A 17,907-nucleotide genomic window follows, 5' to 3' on the forward strand; every position below is an offset into this window, starting at 1 on the left:
TGATTGCCTGACTCATTTGTCATTAGGAATGGGTGTGAGTGAGCAGCTGTGCACTGACTAACACTCCGAAATATCCCGCCTGACATCAGGCACAGCTACTCAACCACGTTCTTAGATACATGCGGGACGTAACACCCAGTTCTTATTCACACTTACGGGTATCGAGACTCACACAGGGAGATAAGACACTTTGTGTTTGCAGTCCCCGGGGAGCGAGGTGTCACACCAGGAGGTGTGCAGTCCCGCTCTCCTGGTGGCACAGGGAGAACCAGAGTGGGTCTGAGAGTGTCTCCTTGCAGATCTCCTCACCGTGACGTGGTGAAGCACAGGACGCAGCACCAAAGCATCCTTCTGCCTAAAGATGGGAGACCCCACCTCTTCTTCCCTGGGTTTTGTGCTTTGGGCTCTAGTAAGAGTTAAAGCAACTCTATTACTCACAGAAGCTTGCATCTGGCGATGATACACCCCCGCAAATTGCTCGTGCAGGAGAAGATGCTCCCCCTGCTCCCACCCAGCCCGGGCAGCACCACGCTGCTGTGCTGGCTGCAGCCCCCCAGTGCCCCGAGGAGCTGCCAAGGCTCAGCTTTTTATCAGAACAACCTTTGGACCACGCTGGAAATGTGCCTGATGTACAGCCAGTGTGACAGACTACGAGACACCCGTGGTTGCACCTGCATCTTTATTGCAATCCTGGAAGGAAGGAGTAATTGCTGCATCACAGAGCTCTGATCATCGCCTACGGAGTAATAAGAACACTCTGATTCTCTACACTTACACTTACAACATCTATTCTTGGCATTTGCCTGCCTGAAATAGGGACATGGAAGGTGACACCACCACAGATATCTGTCGAGGAGCAGCGCTGGGCCAGAAACCTGCTGCCTGCTTTAAATCCAGGGACAAGGGAAGAGAAACTTTTACAAACGCACTTCTTATACATAACTGCCCTCAGCCAGATCAACAGAAATCACCAGCAAGATTAACAGGGAATCAGGTAGTTAAATGCTCACTTCACTACTATTTCTGACCAGAAGCAGCACTGAATGCTGTGAGGGGCTGAGATGGGTACGGGCAGGGGGTGAGGCATTGCACAAACCACCGGCTGGAAGATCCCAGCAAAAGCCCCTGCAGAGAACCAGACACCCATCTCTGTGAGAAGGTTGCTGCCCTGGACTTCAGCCCCCCTGCTCTCTCAGCACAGTTTATTCAGGGACTCACAGTAGGTCAATTTAATTTCTTACTATGCTTCCTAAAATAATTTGCGGAGCAACACACCTGTTAAATACCGAATTGAGCTTGTCAGATTTAAGGAAAAAAGCAAAAATCTCTCCATGCTCTGGCATCTAGCATGGAAAAAGCAGTCTCCCATACACTGGTTATGATGTCTCTGGCTATAGGCATGCAAGTATGAACTGTAAAGTCACCAAGAGCCTTCTTATACCTCCTGTGACTACACAAATTTTGTGTTCGCCAAAGGAAAGGCGCTCATTACAGTGCATTACAGAACTCACTTGTTCAAGTTTTCTAGTTCCAGCTGTAGTTTTTTAATCTCCAGAAACAGTTTTTCTATTTCCAGTAGGGTTTTCACTTCTGCTATAGGCACATCACATTCAAAGGCCCTTCTAATGTAACGAACCTCTTCACATACATCCACATCACTTTGCTTCTGTTAAAAAAATAAAACAAAGCAAACAACCCCAGAAGAAAAGCCTGTGAGAGTGCACTGCAGCAGATGAAGAGCCACCCACTCCTCAGCTCTGAGCCTGAACATCTGTCCCATTTGCCATGCACTGCCCCAACGCAGTCTGCATCCCCCATTGGTACCATAAAACTAAAGATTTTAAGTTCAAACAGTTATTTTTCCTATTAGAAGCCAGGCAGCACCCACCCAGGATCTCAGCCGGACTGTGGTACTTACACACGTGGGCAGTGGTGTCCACTTGCCATCAGGCAAGCACGTGGCTGTCCAGGAATCCTCTGAAGCCAGGTCTCCATCCTCTGAAAAGCGGTATCCATGAAGGCATTCAAATTCAACAGTTGTGTTTGCTTCGTACCACGTTTTAACATCCGAAGTGTTTTTCAGCCGTCCATTGGCCACGTGGGGTTGTGGACACAGAACTGAAAGGGAAACCCACAGCAGAAGGCAGCTCAGTGGGAGGGTTGTCATTATGTAGGTAGAAAAAAAACCTTGAGAAATCTGTGAAGACCGAGCCAGTGCAGGTGAACTTAAATCCGTGGAGCTGTGAAAGTAAATATTAAAGCACAGTTATTTCCCCAGGCCTTTTGAGAGGATAAAACAAAGCAAACAAATCCCAGAAAAAAAAGCATGTGAGAGTGCACTGCAGCAGATGGAGAGCCACCCACTCCTCAGCTCTGAGCCTGAACGTCTGTCCCATTTGCCATGCACTGCCCCAACGCAGTCTGCATCCCCCGTTGGTACCATAAAACTAAAGTTTTTAAGTTCAAACTGTTATTTTTCCTATTAGAAGCCAGGCAGCATCCACCCAGGATCTCAGCTGGACTGTGGTACTTACACACGTGGGCAGTGGTGTCCACTTGCCATCAGGCAAGCACGTGGCTGTCCAGGAATCCTCTGAAGCCAGGTCTCCATCCTCTGAAAAGCGGTATCCGTGAAGGCATTCAAATTCAACAGTTGTGTTTGCTTCGTACCACGTTTTAACATCCGAAGTGTTTTTCAGCTGTCCATTGGCCACGTGGGGTTGTGGACACAGAACTGAAAGGGAAACCCACAGCAGAAGGCAGCTCAGTGGGAGGGTTGTCATTATGTAGGTAGAAAAAAAACCTTGAGAAATCTGTGAAGACCGAGCCAGTGCAGGTGAACTTAAATCCGTGGAGCTGTGAAAGTAAATATTAAAGCACAGTTATTTCCCCAGGCCTTTTGAGAGGGGAAGGAGAAGGTCGGAACAGCCCCAGAGAGGTGTTACACGTTTGCTGTCTTCTGGCAGTGTCTCACCCCAGGCACCCCCATGCAGGAGCCTGCACATGGAGGTTGGGCAGTAAGAATGTGAACTGAAGAGAAGGTCAATAATGAAATGGTTTTAAATTGGAAGAAAAAAGATTCAGATTAGATCTCAGGAAGAAATTTTTTACTCTGAGGGTGGTGAGACACTGGCCCAGGTTGCCCAGGGAAGTTGTGGCTGCCCCATCCCTGGAGGGGTTCAAGGCCAGGCTGGATGGGGCTTTGAGCAACCTGCTCTAGTGGGAGGTGTCCCTGCCCAGGGCAGGGGGGTTGGAACTGGATGATCTTTGAGGTCCCTTCCAACCCAAACCATTCTATGATTCTATGATGGTGTCTCCTGCCCCATCCCAGAGCCTCTGTTATACGGGACTGTCAAGAAAAACCCAACTATTTCTTGGTAAACATCAGCTGTTTCTTCGTCTCCTGCCCTGTCTCAGAGCCTCTGTTATATGGGACTGTCAAGAAAAACCCAGCTATTTCTTGGTAAACATCAGCTGTTTCTTCTGCAGAGAGGGGAAGGCAGTAGGGGAGCCCCGAGGGCAGATGCAGCATCGCAATTGTGGGACCCCGGGTCTGGTACCCACCTGGCTGGCAGGAGGGCAGGGGAGGGTGCCAGGCACCATCCTCCAGGCACCGGCTCTCGGCGTCACCGTGGAGCTCAAAGCCTTCCTCGCAGGAGAACCGCACGTCCGCCCCGTAGGGAAACGTCACCCTTGGTGGGGTCATCCTGGCCCTCTCCACCACGGGCTTGGGGCACCGGACCACTGCACGAAGAGAGAGCAGGGGGGGGTTTGGCTGCGGCCCTTCCCCAAGGAAAACAGGGAACGGGGTCAGGCAGGGCAGAGCCACTCTCCCTGATGTTCTCTGCATCACTTTTACACTCAAACACAAGACTTGATCCTCAGCTGCCTGCAGCAGCCCCCAAGGAGACCCCACCAGGAGGCCCTGGTGTTCCTGAGCAGCTCATGGTGCTGAGACCTTCGCACAGGAGCCAGAGGAGATGCCTGGGCATTAGGTGGCTCTGGGTTTGGAGCTCCTGGACCATGACAGGAGATTAGCCCCAGCATCATTCCCAGCTCCTGACTGATCCCATCCAGGAGAAAGAACTCACCCCTGCACTCCGGGGCAGGTCCACTCCACACCAGGTTCACCCCATCGTTGGAGGTGCAGTAGATGGACTCGTCCCCAATGAGGGACAGACCCTCTGCACAGCTGTACTTCACCTCTAAGCCGTAGGGGAACTGCTCCGTTCTCAAGGCAGAGTGCTGCCCATAGTCGATTTTTGGAGGGGGACCACAAACTACGAGAGAATTGAGAAAGGAAAAATTAAGATTTTCTTCATTCGTGCAGGGAGACAGGGAAGTGCAGGGCAGTAACAGGAGAAGCCCGTTCCCGATGTTTATACTTAGGGCTGCTCTCCTCAAAGTCCTCCTCGCTTTTTACCAGTTTTGGCCCCAGCTCTGCCAATTGTTCCCAGACAGACCCAGCCAACCATCCCAGCATGGCCCCAGGACCTCAGCGTGAGCCTCCATCCCCTCATTTCAGCCAGCCTTCCCTTATCCCCTCCTCTTTCCCACGAGAGATGACCCTGCTCATAAACAGGATCATAAACCCCTTAAACAGGGAATTGTATCATAAACCCCTTAAAAAGTCCTCAGAGGAACTGCTCCAAGTCCCATTACTCAATACTTTGAATCGATTACAGTTTTGATAGAAGATGAAAACCTTAAAGCCACGTAATGCTGGGACTTGGACCCCTTCTCCTAACACCACCTTCTCCGAGAAGTGATGCTGAGGTCACACGATTTTCTCCCTGGTCCCACCTGCTGCAGAGATGTGATTCCTGGTACCCACCACGCTCCCTCCCTCCCTCCACGCTCCCTCCCTCCCTCCACGCTCCCCCCATCCACGCTCACCCTTGTCACAGAAGGGCACGGGGGGTCTCCACGTCCCGTCTGCCCAGCACTGGATCCTCCGGCTGCCCCTCAGCACGTACCCGGGGTCACACTGGAATTCCACCTGGTGCCCGAAGTTGTATTCGGCTTTCCTGGGGGTGATCTCTCCCCCGTGGGAGATGACCGGGCTGGGACACTGCGTCTCTGAGGAACACCCGTGTCAGAATGGGCTTCCATGGTTTGGCTCAGGGGGGAAAAGCAGGAAAACACGGGGGTGTTTTCTGACCCAGAGAGCCTGCCAGGCGGCCTGTTAAAGCCAATGAACTTCTCTAACCAGACCCAGCACGCTCAGGGATGGCAATTATGTGATAGCAACAATTTCTCTTGGAATGAAGAATGATCTGAGCCCTGTGATTAGCTATAAATCGTGCTGAAGGGATGGTGCTATACAAACTGCATCCCTGCATCGTTGTTTGAGCAGCTAAATAATCAGCCTGAGTTGCAGCTATTTCTTTTCAGCCACACTACCCTTTGAAAAGCAATTTTGAAAAGCAATTTTGAAAAGCAAAATTATTATTAGTGAGAGCCAAAGCACAGCTCAGCAAAGTCCTTGTGGGCACAGCCCCACACAGAACTGATGTTATTTCCACATCATTAAAGCGATGCTTTGCTGGAAAAGCGAAGGGCATGGTGTACTTACTCTGGCAAAGCTTTGGGATCACGGACCATGTGAAGTTTTTAAGGCAAGTGGTTACTGGGGAGACGTCGGGGAGCAGAGTGTACCCGGGTCGGCAGGAGTAGGTCACATTTGTCCCGACTAGAAAGATGCGCTGAGGGTTTCGGTCGGCGTTATCGATGACAGGAGGGTAGGGACACTGACCTGGTGCCAGAGCAGGGGACAACACGGACCCTCAGAGCTGGGGACAAAGCTGAGCTGTGCCCTCAGGGAGCCCAGCCTGCCCCTCAGCACAAGGGCAGGAAGCCCAGAGAGAAGCAAGGGAGAGCAGGGACCCTCAGCATCGCTGTGAGGTACGGGGGGTGAACTGAAAGGGGAAAAGAATTCACCAAAGGATGTGGTGAATCTAAGGAGTCTTTATTCTTGTGCACTTCTGCATCTCACTGGGTGCACCTGCAGTGGGGGAGGACAGCCCTACCACGATGCCCAGGGGCAGTGGCAGAGGAGGGAAATCGTGGAATCATTTTGATTGGAAGAGACCTATAAGATCATCAAGTCCAACCATTAACCCAGCACTGGCAGGTCACCCCTAACCCCTGTCCCTCAGCATCACATCTACACGTGTTTTCAATACCTCCAGGGATGGCGACTCAACCCCTTCTCCCTCAGCATCTCATCTACATGTGTTTTCAAGACCTCTAGGGATGGCGACTCAACCCCTTCCCTGGGCAGCCTGTTCTAATGCTTGGTATTTGAAGAATACCAAGAAGAAATTTTCACTTTGGTGAAATACATTTTTGGTGAAGAAATTTTCACTTATATCTCCAATCTAAACCTCCCCTGGTGCAACTTGAGGCTCTTTCCTCTTGTCCCTTCACCTATGACTTGGGAGAAGAGACCAACTCCCACCTCTCTACACCCTCCTTTCAGGGAGTTTCAAAGACCAATAAGGTCTCCCCTGAATCCTGCCACCAAACATCAGGCAGTGCCCATCCTCCAACCCCTCTTTTGTCAACGTTGCACGTGCTTTTAGTGAAACACAAGTAGGGAATTACACACGGGAGACAAGGAATGGAGAAGAGAGATGTGAGCCTACCTAGGGTGCAGGTGGGCACCCGTGGGTACCATCTGCCGTTGCCCTGGCACCGCAGGGTGGTGGAGCCACCCATGGGGATGTACCCAGGGTCACACTGGAGCGTGGCCGTGCTGCCCTCGGTGAAGTTCCCTGCGGGTTTCAGCTGCCCGTGGGCGATGTCCGGGACGGGACACTGAGCCCCTGTGGATCACAAACAAACAGGGATTTTCAGGGTCATTCTTACAGCAAGAAACTGTCGCTGCTCCTCCTTCCGGCAAGAGAAGACAAATCGGTTTAACAAATCACAGAATCACAGAATCTTCTAGGTTGGAAGGGACCTTAAAGATCATCTTGTCCAACCGTCAACCTAACTGACAAAAATAGACACCCACACAACAAACAAGGAGCATCATCACTAAACCATACCTCCCAGCAATGCAGCAACTGAAGCTGGGAAATGAGGGGTTAATAAGCCTGTTTGAGCAGCCATGGTCAGTAGGGCTCCAAAGGTGTAGCGTTTCCCTTGCACACAATAAAACATTATTTCTGCCCTTTCCTGACAGCACTTGCTCCAGCAGGTTGGAGAACGATGCCCCCGTGCACCCAGGAGTGGGGTGACTCCAGGGGGCTGGCACCCCAGCTCCGGCTTTAAAGAGGGTCTCCAACAACTGCACAACCTCTGGCACACACACCTACACCACGTCCCAACTAAACACCTTTTTTTCTCCAGCTACTGTATGTCCCAGGAGAAATATCTTGGGGCTGGCCACAAACTGCAATAACAGAGAAAACTAAACTGAAGGCAGCCGTAAGGGGGATTTCCTCACACCTCACAACAGATGTTGGCAGGTCACCAGGACACAACGTGCCTGTGTTAAAGCTCACAAGATCTCTTGTTCTGCAGACAAGAGATCTGGCCCCAGGTACAGCAGCAGCCCAGGCCCCGTGTCGGGACGGTGATGGTGATGCTGCCTTGGATGCTGATCCGCATGGAAAGAGCATCTCCATCCACATGTGTCTTCCCTGGTCCCAGTTTAGGTACCGGCACCCTGTTCATGATGCGGAAAATGGACCAAACCCCGTGAATTTAAAACCAAACCGAAACAAGGGTGTAAAGCCGGCGCTGGCCACCGGGGGGCAGCAGATGTCGCTGCAGGAAGGCCCTGGGGACCCTGGGCACACCACGAGTTTCTCAAAAGGCCTGTTTTTAAAGGAACTGTCAACTTCTAGTCAGAAACTGCAGGTTATTCACCTTCCTGGAAACATTACTCAGCAAATCCCCTCTCCTCCTCTACTGAAGCCAGTCTGCAGGACCGAGACAACTCACCAACTACCTTCAGAGCGTCTACAGGCTGCCGCAGTGCTCAAGCATCAACCTTGGCATCAAGCTGGCACCACCCAAATTGCTAACTGTGACCCTTCCAATTAAATGGTAAAAGCTATTACCTAATTGACTCTCCCCATCTCACCACCATCTGCATCTTTGACCGCAGGGACATTCTCCAACCCTGGGAACAACTTCTCGGCCACCGCACGGAGGATGGAGACGAAGGGTGGTATCTACTCCCCGTGACACAAGCTCTGAACTCCAGACCAGCAGAAGTTCTGCAGACAAGAGATCTGGCCCCAGGCTGTCCCAGGGACAAGCTCGTAGCCTCTGAGCCAGCCGTGCTTAACAACACTGGTCTCGGGGAGGATTTGTACCCCAACATGAGACTCCAGAAAGAGTTGGGAATTTTGGGTGGCTCTTTGCAAGTATCTAGAGGTGCAGCTGAAGAGGAGAAAGAGGCAATTAGCAGAAGCCACCGAGCTCAAATCACCCTTACAAAGAACATCAGCCACAGAAGGAGGTTAGCAGTGACTCCAAGTCAGGAAGATGGATTCCTCCAAGGAGGAAGATGAGTTTTTCTAACCCCATCATTACGTATTTGATCCGTAAGCAAAGCCAAGCCAGGGAAGCAAAGGAAAGGGGAGCGACACTCACCGAGACTCCCAGGTGGCTGCAGCAGAAGCACCACGGCTGCCAGGAGCTGCCCCAGCCCCCGGAGAAACCCCAGCATGGTGCAGGAGCTTCCAGGGCAGCGCTGCGGGGAACGGAGAGGCTGTCCCTGCCCAGAGCCCGCTGGGGAAGGGGAAGCAGCTTTGGGAAGTGGGGGACAGGCCACACGAGCCACGCTGACACGGCCACCCCCCCAGCCTGAGGCCAGGGCTGCCAGCCCTGAGCTCTCCAGTGAGGATGGGAATGCTGCTCTGCCTTCTTCCCCAGCAAGGACAGTGGGAATAATGGTGTTTTACAGCTGGAATGGCTCTGCAGCATCCCAGCCTCCTGCCCCAGGCACAGGGAGCTGCTGGTGGGTGCTGGGCATTCACTTGGACCCATAGCCCTGCCCTCCGTGCCCAGCCAAGCCCTGATTATTGAAGATCCTCTTTCCTTTACTATAGACAGGGCATAATTATTAAAAGCCAGACACAGCTGTGATTGCAAGTGCAGCTTTATTATAATCTGGTGGTGAGGCAGTATTGGTCCGATGGCAAAGTGTGTGTTAACAGAGCGCTTCCCCTTTACTGGACATGGCAGAAAAAGTTCAGCTGCTGCTTCCTTTATGCTTTTTTTCCCAACAACCACCCTTGGGGCACACGCAAAGATGCGGTGAGTGGCACTGCCGTGGCCTCAGGCACATCATCTGTCCTGCTTGGGAAGAAAACCTGGCACTTTGGTTTTGCTAGAAGACAAAGTTGGAAGTTTTCTTCATCGCGCCTGCTCTGAAGGTCACAGCTAATTAAGCGGGTAAGTGCTTGCTCACGATAATGAACGCAGCAGATATGATGAGAGCAGCAAGGAGCAATACTGGGTGGCAGCTGAGGGGGTGCAGCAGTTGTGGGGCGAGTGTGGGGCTGGTGGCTCTCACCGTGATGGTCCCTGTCTGTACGGCACCTGCTCGGCTCCCACCTCAGTTTACTCTCCACTCAGTTCCTTTCCAACCACGCACTTGTCAGTAGAACAAGCATAGCTAAATGGAAAGCTCCAAAACGCATGAAGTGACATACAAATCTAACAGGATGAACCAGAAAGTGTCACTTTCTGACTCCCCCGTACGACCAAAGCTGTTCCTTGACTGATTGGTAAATTTTGTTCTGGCTACTTAAGTATTAGCACTAATTAAGAAGTCATAAAAAAAATCCTCAGTCAACACGATTATTCAACACGCAAAGAGGAGGGTTCTTATGATAGCAGTGATGACAGTCAGCCGTATGCTGGGACCTTCAGCTCCTTTTCAAGTTTCTGGATCTCCAAGTACAGTTTCCGGACTTCCAGCAGAGTCTTCAGTTCTTCCAGGGGAATTCCACACTGGAAAAACTGCTTGTCTCGAAGAACCCTCTCGCAGGCGTTGCGCTTTTCCTTTAAAAGAACCAAAACAAAGACAGAGGGCATGAGGCTCCGCTGGCAGGGACCTACGTGCAGAGCAACCCCTCCATCCAGCCCTCAGCCACACTGAGGAAGTCAAACCAGTGCTATTCTGGGCTCTAAATGGGGCGAGACACAGGCAAAGGCTGGCCAGATGGTGGTACTCACACACGTGGGTGGTGGGATCCAAGTGCCATTAACTGAACAGGTAGATTCTGAAGTTCCCAGTGAACGGCCACCCAGTTTGCACTGGAACCGCAGAGTTTCGTTCACCGAGTACCATAATTTAAGATTCCGAATTGTCAGGTCCTCCTGTCTTGGGGGTTGGTAACACTGAACTGAAAGGAAAATGCACGTCAAACAAAAAATAAAGTGATGGGAGGAGACGGAGGGGAAAACTCCCCACAAATTCCACCTGGTGATCCAAAGAAGCAGCACCCCTGGCCCGTGCCAGGGTCTGGTACCCACCTGGCTGGCAGGAGGGCAGGGGAGGGTGCCAGGCACCATCCTCCAGGCACCGGCTCTCGGCGTCACCGTGGAGCTCAAAGCCTTCCTCGCAGGAGAACCGCACGTCCGCCCCGTAGGGAAACGTCACCCTTGGTGGGGTCATCCTGGCCCTCTCCACCACGGGCTTGGGGCACCGGACCACTGCACGAAGAGAGAGCAGGGGGGGGTTTGGCTGCTGCCCATCCCTGGGGACAGCAGGGAACGGGGTCAGGCAGGGCAGAGCCACTCTCCCTGATGTTCTCTGCATCACTTTTACACTCAAACACAAGACTTGATCCTCAGCTGCCTGCAGCAGCCCCCAAGGAGACCCCACCAGGAGGCCCTGGTGTTCCTGAGCAGCTCATGGTGCTGAGACCTTCGCACAGGAGCCAGAGGAGATGCCTGGGCATTAGGTGGCTCTGGGTTTGGAGCTCCTGGACCAGGGTGGGGGCTTAGCCCCAGCATCATTCCCAGCTCCTGACTGATCCCATCCAGGAGAAAGAACTCACCCCTGCACTCCGGGGCAGGTCCACTCCACACCAGGTTCACCCCATCGTTGGAGGTGCAGTAGATGGACTCGTCCCCAATGAGGGACAGACCCTCCACACAGCTGTAGTTCACCCTTGCGCCGTAGGAGAACTGCTCCTGCCCCAGGCCAGAGTGCTTCCCGTTGCTGATTGGTGGAGGGGGACCACAGACTGTAGAATAAAGGGAATTGATTAAAAACCAGAGATGTACAGTTTTCACATTCAGGTGAGAATCAAAATTGCTTCTGGGAAATCAGTACAAGAGTTAACTTCATGTCTATAGGGTGGCAGATCATAGAATCACAGAATGGTTTGGGTTGGAAGGGACCTCAAAGATCATCGAGTTCCAACCCCCTGCCCTGGGCAGGGACACCTCCCACCAGACCAGGTTGCTCAAGGCCCCATCCAGCCTGGCCTTGAACCCCTCCAGGGATGGGGCAGCCACAGCTTCCCTGGGCAACCTGTTCCAGTGTCTCACCACCCTCAGAGTAAAAAATTTCTTCCTGAGATCTAATCTGAATCTTTTTTCTTCCAATTTAAAACTGTTTCCCCTTGTCCTATCATTACCCTTCAGATCCCCATGAAGTTGCTGCCTGGCTTCTTGCCTCTCACACCATCTCTCAAGGTTCCCCCTTCTCTCTCAGCTCCCACCTGGGTCACATCTCCAGGGAGAAGACACCTCAATGCCTTCAGCCCACAAACTGGTGATCATCGTCCTGTTCCCCAGAAGCAGAGGTCTGTCTCTGGTGCATGAGGTTTCTTCTCAGTGCTGCCTGACACGTACCTTTATCGCAGAAGGGTAACGGGGGAGCCCAGCTGGTGTCAGGCTGACACACTGTCCGCTCATGGCCCCTGAGGGCATAGCCTGGATCACACTCCACCATCAGATGGGTCCCAACTTTGTAGTCAGTTTTGCTGCTACGGACCTCTCTTCCATGAATAATATCTGGCTTTGGGCATTGAGGCACTAGGAACAAGGGGAAATAAAGGATGTCATGCATTTTCGGAACGAACTCAGTGAAGGGGAGTCATCAAGTGTGGAGAAGAGAGTCATCAAGAACATCTGACCCCTGGGGGAAAAAAGGTGACCATCACCCAGGTGCAGGTCTCAGCGCTGCCTGTGTAATACTAAAGGAGTTTCTGCTTCTACAGTGAGGTTTTTCTGAGGCTGTTGGGAAACATGCTGCAGAGCTGGGTCCGTGCCTGACTGAGCCCCCTCGGGGCTCCCAGCACCACGCACCCTTATCCCAAGGTGCAGCCCCAGCTTCCCCACTCCTGAGGATGCTGAGCATCTCACAGGCAGCGTTAGGGCAGGGCAAGGAATCATCCATGTTCTAATGCTTGGCTGCCCTGTGAGGTGGAGCAGGTTTCTCTCCTCCTGGCAAGGTTTTCCTGAGTTTTTGGGCTCAGGCTGCTTCCAGCAGCTGGCTGATATTGCTGTGGTGCCCCACTGCCAGGTTATTAGTTTCAGCAGCGTCACTTTTTTATGCTGTTGCATTTTCCTCTGAGAGGGGAAATGCATTGAGAATGTCCTTCTGCCTTTCAAGCCTCGTGTCAGCAAAGCAGCCCAGCTGTTGGCCAAAGCACAAACCACATCCCCTTCCAGCTGGGCAAGTGTCTCCCAGGCTTCTCAGGAGCCTCTAAAAGCTCCCAACACCCCACCCCTGCCAAAACCCCACACTTTTCCTGCAGCAGTCAATCAATCTGCATCTTTTCCTGCCTATTTCTCCCAAGTTATCACAGGAGGACCAGATCCGGGATGCAGTGGAGCAAAATTCTCCTTGGCTAATACTACCATTATCCAATGTCACCCGTGGATTTTTCTGGGAATGTCAGCAGACAACTACTCTGAACAGAGTGACCCAAATCTTAGCAGTGGAGAAGAAGCAGTCACCAAGCCACCACGCTTCACCAGCCCTTGCCTACCTGGAGTGCACTCTGCTGCAGGTGGATGCCATGTACCATCACTGGTACACCTAAGCATGACCTGGCTGCTGAGGTCTTTGAAAGCAAAGCCCTCGGAACACTTAATGGCCAGTGTGTCTCCAAACTCGTAATTGACTCTCTCTTTCCATTGATTTAGGAGCCTTCCATTCCTGATGACTGGATACGAGCACTGAATTCCTGAGAAATGCCAAACATGAGCAAGTGTGAAACCATGGCAAAGCCACCTGGCCGACCGCAGATTCATCGTAAACAGGAGGGTGAATGATTTTGAAGACACAGACAGATCACTAAATCTGCCCCAACAGGGTCCCTGGGTGCTCCCGGGGGTGTTTGCAAGGGACTCTGCAACCACAACCTCCCCTTGGATGGAGCAAGGGGCCCGCGACACGGCAGTGACTTTTTACAGGGGTTGAAGGGACTAAAAAAAAAAAAAATACTGGTAAATAAAGGAGAGAAAACCCTGTGGCTGGGGAACAAGCCAAAGGAGCTCGAGAGTCACAGCAAAGACCAGAGACACACCAAGCTGGGCACCCAGAGCATCACCCTGGGACCCACACAGCATGACAAGCACATACAGCTCCTTCATTCGGGAATAATTTTGCCAAATCCCAAGGGTAAGGCAGCCAAGGGAACACACACTTACTTTGGCAAGGCTGTGGAGTCTCAGACCACGTGAAATCCGGCAGACACTTAATGTGCCTCGTGGTTTCTCCCGGGCTGAACTGGTGGCCCTCCCTGCACTCGTAGGTAATGACAGTCTCCACGGGAAATAAATTGCCAGCAAGTTTTGCTTTAACAGCATTAGGCACATCCGGAGGGTCGTCACAGCTGCCTAGGAATGAAAGAGCCATTTAGGGACAGTGATAAATCAGCGAGACCCCTAATGGTGTGTGACACAAGAGAGAATCTGGGGAAAAATCATGGGCTCACGCTGTTCTCTCCGAGATGCACTTCATCACCTGAGGTCAGTAACACTGAAGAGCAAACGCAAAGGAGACAAACGAGAACATGTGAATAATTTCAGACTACGTGGTGATCTTCACTGTTGTAACAACATGTAATTTCTAATCAAGTTTATGCTATCCGAGGCTTCCAACAAAGTTTAAAATAAAGCGTAGTAAGGTTAATTTAGGCCCAATCAAGGGTTAATCAAAGGCCCTTTGAGTTGTAGTAAGAAATTATCTCAGCCTGAGCGGGACAAGGCTTTAGCCTCTATGGTCCCAAGTCATAAATTCCAAAAGTCACCTTTGTGCTGCAGAGAGAAGGGAAAGAAAGAAGGGAAAGAAACAAGGGAAAGCAAGAAGGGAAAGAAAGAAGCGAAAGAAAGAAGGTAAAGAAAGAAGGGAAAGAAAGTAGGGAAAGAAAGAAGGGAAAGAAACAAGGGAAAGCAAGAAGGGAAAGAAAGAAGCGAAAGAAAGAAGGTAAAGAAAGAAGGGAAAGAAAGTAGGGAAAGAAAGAAGGGAAAGAAACAAGGGAAAGCAAGAAGGGAAAGAAAGAAGCGAAAGAAAGAAGGTAAAGAAAGAAGGGAAAGAAAGTAGGGAAAGAAAGAAGGGAAAGAAACAAGGGAAAGCAAGAAGGGAAAGAAAGAAGCGAAAGAAAGAAGGTAAAGAAAGAAGGGAAAGAAAGTAGGGAAAGAAAGAAGGGAAAGAAACAAGGGAAAGCAAGAAGGGAAAGAAAGAAGCGAAAGAAAGAAGGTAAAGAAAGAAGGGAAAGAAAGTAGGGAAAGAAAGAAGGGAAAGAAACAAGGGAAAGCAAGAAGGGAAAGAAAGAAGCGAAAGAAAGAAGGTAAAGAAAGAAGGGAAAGAAAGTAGGGAAAGAAAGAAGGGAAAGAAAGAAGGAAAAGAAAAAAAAAAGAAAAAATCCCAAAAGGTTAACTCTTTCAAGACCTAATGAAAGGGTGGGCAGAGATGGGGGGGGAAGGTCCCGGAGTCCATGCACTCACTGCGCTGGCAGAGGGGTGGCGGGGGGTCCCAGAGGCCGTTTCGGCTGCAGGTGGAGGTGTCGCTGCCGTTCATGGTGTGGCGGAACTTACAGTCGAAGATGACGGTGTCTCTGTAGGTGTACTCGGGCTGGTACCCGCTCACCAGCAGCCCGTTCTCCACGCTGGGAGGCTCACAGTTCACCACTGCGCCAGGGAAACACCACCACTCAGGATATTACACTCAGGAGGGGGGGAGTAGGGTATGAAAAACATTCTCACAGCATGAGAATGTGGGATTTTGGCAGGGGTGGGGTGTTGGGAGCTTTTAGAGGCTCCTAAGATGCGTTCACCAAAGAGGCTGAAAATAGACACGATAAGCTAGCAGGCTGATGCGATATTTTTTAACTCCTTACTCCCTATTACAGCATATTTTTTTTAATCTCACACTTTTTATTAAGGCAAAGGATAAGATGAATATAGGAGAGGCAGCAGGCATCACGTGAATTTCACTGAATTTTAGAGTTGGAAGGGACCATAGAGATCATCTAGTCCAACTCCCCTGCTGAAGCAGGATTGCCTAGAGCTTGTCAGAGCATGTTACTCAGGAGCATCCAGGTGGGTCTTGAAAATCTCCAAGGAAGGGGACTCCACACCCTCCCTGGGCAGCCTGTTCCAGGGCTCTGTCACCCTCACTGTGAAAAAGTTCTTCCTCATATTTGAGTGGAACCTCTTCTGTTCCAACTTGTGCCCGTTGCCCCTCGTCCTCTCACTGGGAACCACTGAAAAGAGTCTGGCTCCCTTGTCCTTCAACCCTCCCTTGAGATACTTGTAGGCATTAATAAGGTCTCCCCTCAGCCTTATGAGTTTCTGAATTCTTTGCAGGCGCTCTGTTTTACACAGGCTGGCAGCCAAGATGCATTGCTTGGTCTGTAAACACCACTAAATCCCACTCCCATTTCCCCTGGTGACTTGGTGACCATGAGCAGCCACGGTCCCTGCCAGGGGAGACCCTAAATCCTGTTGCCACTGCCAAACGGAGTGGGGCTCATCTGCAAGAGGCGATTCCCGCACAGAAAGGAGATGGTTTCAGGAAGAAAACAGCTTTAGGTGTAGGCAGAGGAGGAGGAGGGATGGCTGGGGGCTGCGGGATCCCAGTGAGCCCACGAGCATCCAGGGGCATCTCACCTTTGCACTCTGGGGCTGGCTTGTTCCACACACCGTTTACGTTGTCTGTGGTCGTACAGAAAATAGAGCCATCTCCCACCAACGAGAAAGGCTTCTCTCCCCTCCTGACACCGTGGCACCAGTAAGTGATGGAGTCTCCGTACTCAAAGTGCTCTTTGCCAGCTCCACTGTGCTGTCCATTAGCTATTTCTGGGGGGGGTGGACACGGTATGGCTGGGGAGGGAAGGGGGAGAAATGCCAGAGGGAGGGGAAAAAAAAAAATAGAGAGAAGCAACTTAATTTGATTTTGAACCAAAGATCCAGTAAAAAAACCCTGAAACACGAGTTGCCAGATGGGTCAGAAATTAAGGGTAGGTCTCCAGGGAGCTGCAGGGCTGTGTACCGGTCCTAGATGCAGCTGCCTTACTTTAAGACAGCAAATAAATATTTCTACAGGATGATGCAGGAAGAAAAACACAAAGGAAAAAAGTCTTTCCAGACTCCACCATGCATCAAACTGCTGAAATCCTCAGCAGGGCAAGGCGGCTGCTGCTTTACCCATCCCCAGTAACATTTAAACTGTAGATCAATCAAGGAATTCTACTTACTCTCACAGATGGGAATATCTCTGTCCCACGTAAGAGCCCCGTTTCTAAGCACACACTGAATTTGAGAACTTCCAACCAGTCTGAACCTGTGTGAAACAGGGGAGAGGGAATTACCCGACAAACTCAGTTTTGATGTATTATCTACAACATCACCATCAAGATGGGTTGGGCTTATCATAATTACAGCTGATCAGAAATTTGCCATAGTTGTAATTTATTTTTTTTTCCAATGACACATTGGTTTTCGACAAAGGCACTTTTTAAATTAAAAAAATAGAATCATAGAATGGTTAGACTTAGAAGGGACCTTAAAGATCATCAAGTTCCAACCCCCCCTGCCACGGGCAGGGACACCTCCCACTACAGCAGGTTGCTCAAATTACAAATATTACATGTGTTCTAAGGAAAAACATCTACTTTATCAGCCAGCTGTAGCCATCACTACAGCTCCGAGTTCAGTGTTGATGTCTTTTCTTCATGAAGATACTGAAACATGGGAAATGGCTTAGAAAGGGCCAGGAGAGTGAACTTGGGTTTGGGAAGAACTGCCCCAAAGTAAGAGATTAAGAAAACTCAGACAGTCTTGAAGCTCTCAAAGGAAAGCTTAAAAGATAATTCGATCACAGTCTGCAGTTACCTACATGGGTAAGGCTTCTGCCAGCACAGGCTTTAATTTGGAGGGAAAAACTTCAGAAAAATCACTGGAGAAGAAGAGGACACGTGCCCCAAGAGACCCCGGCTTACCCAGTGTTGCAGGTGAAGCTCACAGTTGTACCAAAAGCGAAATTATCTGCCAGGATGAGTCTGCCGTTGGCCAGCTCTCCAGGGTAGGAGCACTGCTTTGCTGGGGGATGACAGGGGCAGAGTTAGTTCTCATTTTAGTTCTTTGAAGAATGGGGAAAGTGCAGCAGGAAAGCAGAAGACTCCTCCAACACTGAGCAAGGGGATGAACCAGAAACCTCCAAATTTCCACTCCAACCCTAAATTATTCCATGAGTGTGACCTGATGCATATTCCATGCATCGTGACCTGCAGCCAGAGTTACTGCAGTCTGAGAGGGGCTTTGCAGTAACCCTGGCAAGTGTGACTGTTTCTTTCCAGCTAAAGGATTCTCCTACTACAAGCCTAAAATACTTCTTTTTTTTTTTTTTTTGAACCGAGAGTTACGAAGTGCCCAAGCAGAAGAACATCCTTTGAGTTGGCAACCAAACACAGCCAGCAT

The 17,907-nt window shown here is 50.8% G+C and overlaps 1 protein-coding gene and 1 long non-coding RNA gene across 2 annotated transcripts in view; both read right to left on the minus strand.

The window, feature by feature from the left end:
• The window catches only part of LOC106891731, a 79,641-nt gene that overhangs the window by 58,051 nt on the left and 3,683 nt on the right, over window positions 1-17,907 (minus strand). Inside the window, exons 4-21 of the mRNA XM_014948447.1 lie at window positions 17,430-17,529; window positions 16,686-16,771; window positions 16,099-16,311; window positions 14,935-15,117; window positions 13,636-13,824; window positions 12,972-13,169; window positions 11,830-12,012; window positions 11,028-11,216; window positions 10,501-10,680; window positions 10,201-10,370; window positions 9,873-10,026; window positions 6,648-6,827; window positions 5,576-5,755; window positions 4,897-5,079; window positions 4,092-4,280; window positions 3,565-3,744; window positions 2,561-2,734; window positions 1,919-2,118 (exon numbers count right to left, since the gene is read on the minus strand). Of these exons, the coding sequence (XP_014803933.1) occupies window positions 1,919-2,118; window positions 2,561-2,734; window positions 3,565-3,744; window positions 4,092-4,280; window positions 4,897-5,079; window positions 5,576-5,755; window positions 6,648-6,827; window positions 9,873-10,026; window positions 10,201-10,370; window positions 10,501-10,680; window positions 11,028-11,216; window positions 11,830-12,012; window positions 12,972-13,169; window positions 13,636-13,824; window positions 14,935-15,117; window positions 16,099-16,311; window positions 16,686-16,771; window positions 17,430-17,529 (3,131 nt within the window). The remainder of the gene's footprint in view (window positions 1-1,918; window positions 2,119-2,560; window positions 2,735-3,564; window positions 3,745-4,091; window positions 4,281-4,896; window positions 5,080-5,575; window positions 5,756-6,647; window positions 6,828-9,872; window positions 10,027-10,200; window positions 10,371-10,500; window positions 10,681-11,027; window positions 11,217-11,829; window positions 12,013-12,971; window positions 13,170-13,635; window positions 13,825-14,934; window positions 15,118-16,098; window positions 16,312-16,685; window positions 16,772-17,429; window positions 17,530-17,907) is intronic.
• Window positions 663-2,115, minus strand: LOC106891781. Its single transcript, XR_001412787.1, has 2 exons — window positions 1,919-2,115; window positions 663-1,666 (listed from the first exon to the last, which is right to left on the minus strand). It is a non-coding gene; the product is annotated as an uncharacterized LOC106891781 (long non-coding RNA).

The sequence above is a fragment of the Calidris pugnax genome, unplaced genomic scaffold, assembly GCF_001431845.1.
Source record: "Calidris pugnax isolate Ruff unplaced genomic scaffold, ASM143184v1 scaffold91, whole genome shotgun sequence".
In the NCBI taxonomy this organism is placed as follows: domain Eukaryota; kingdom Metazoa; phylum Chordata; class Aves; order Charadriiformes; family Scolopacidae; genus Calidris; species Calidris pugnax.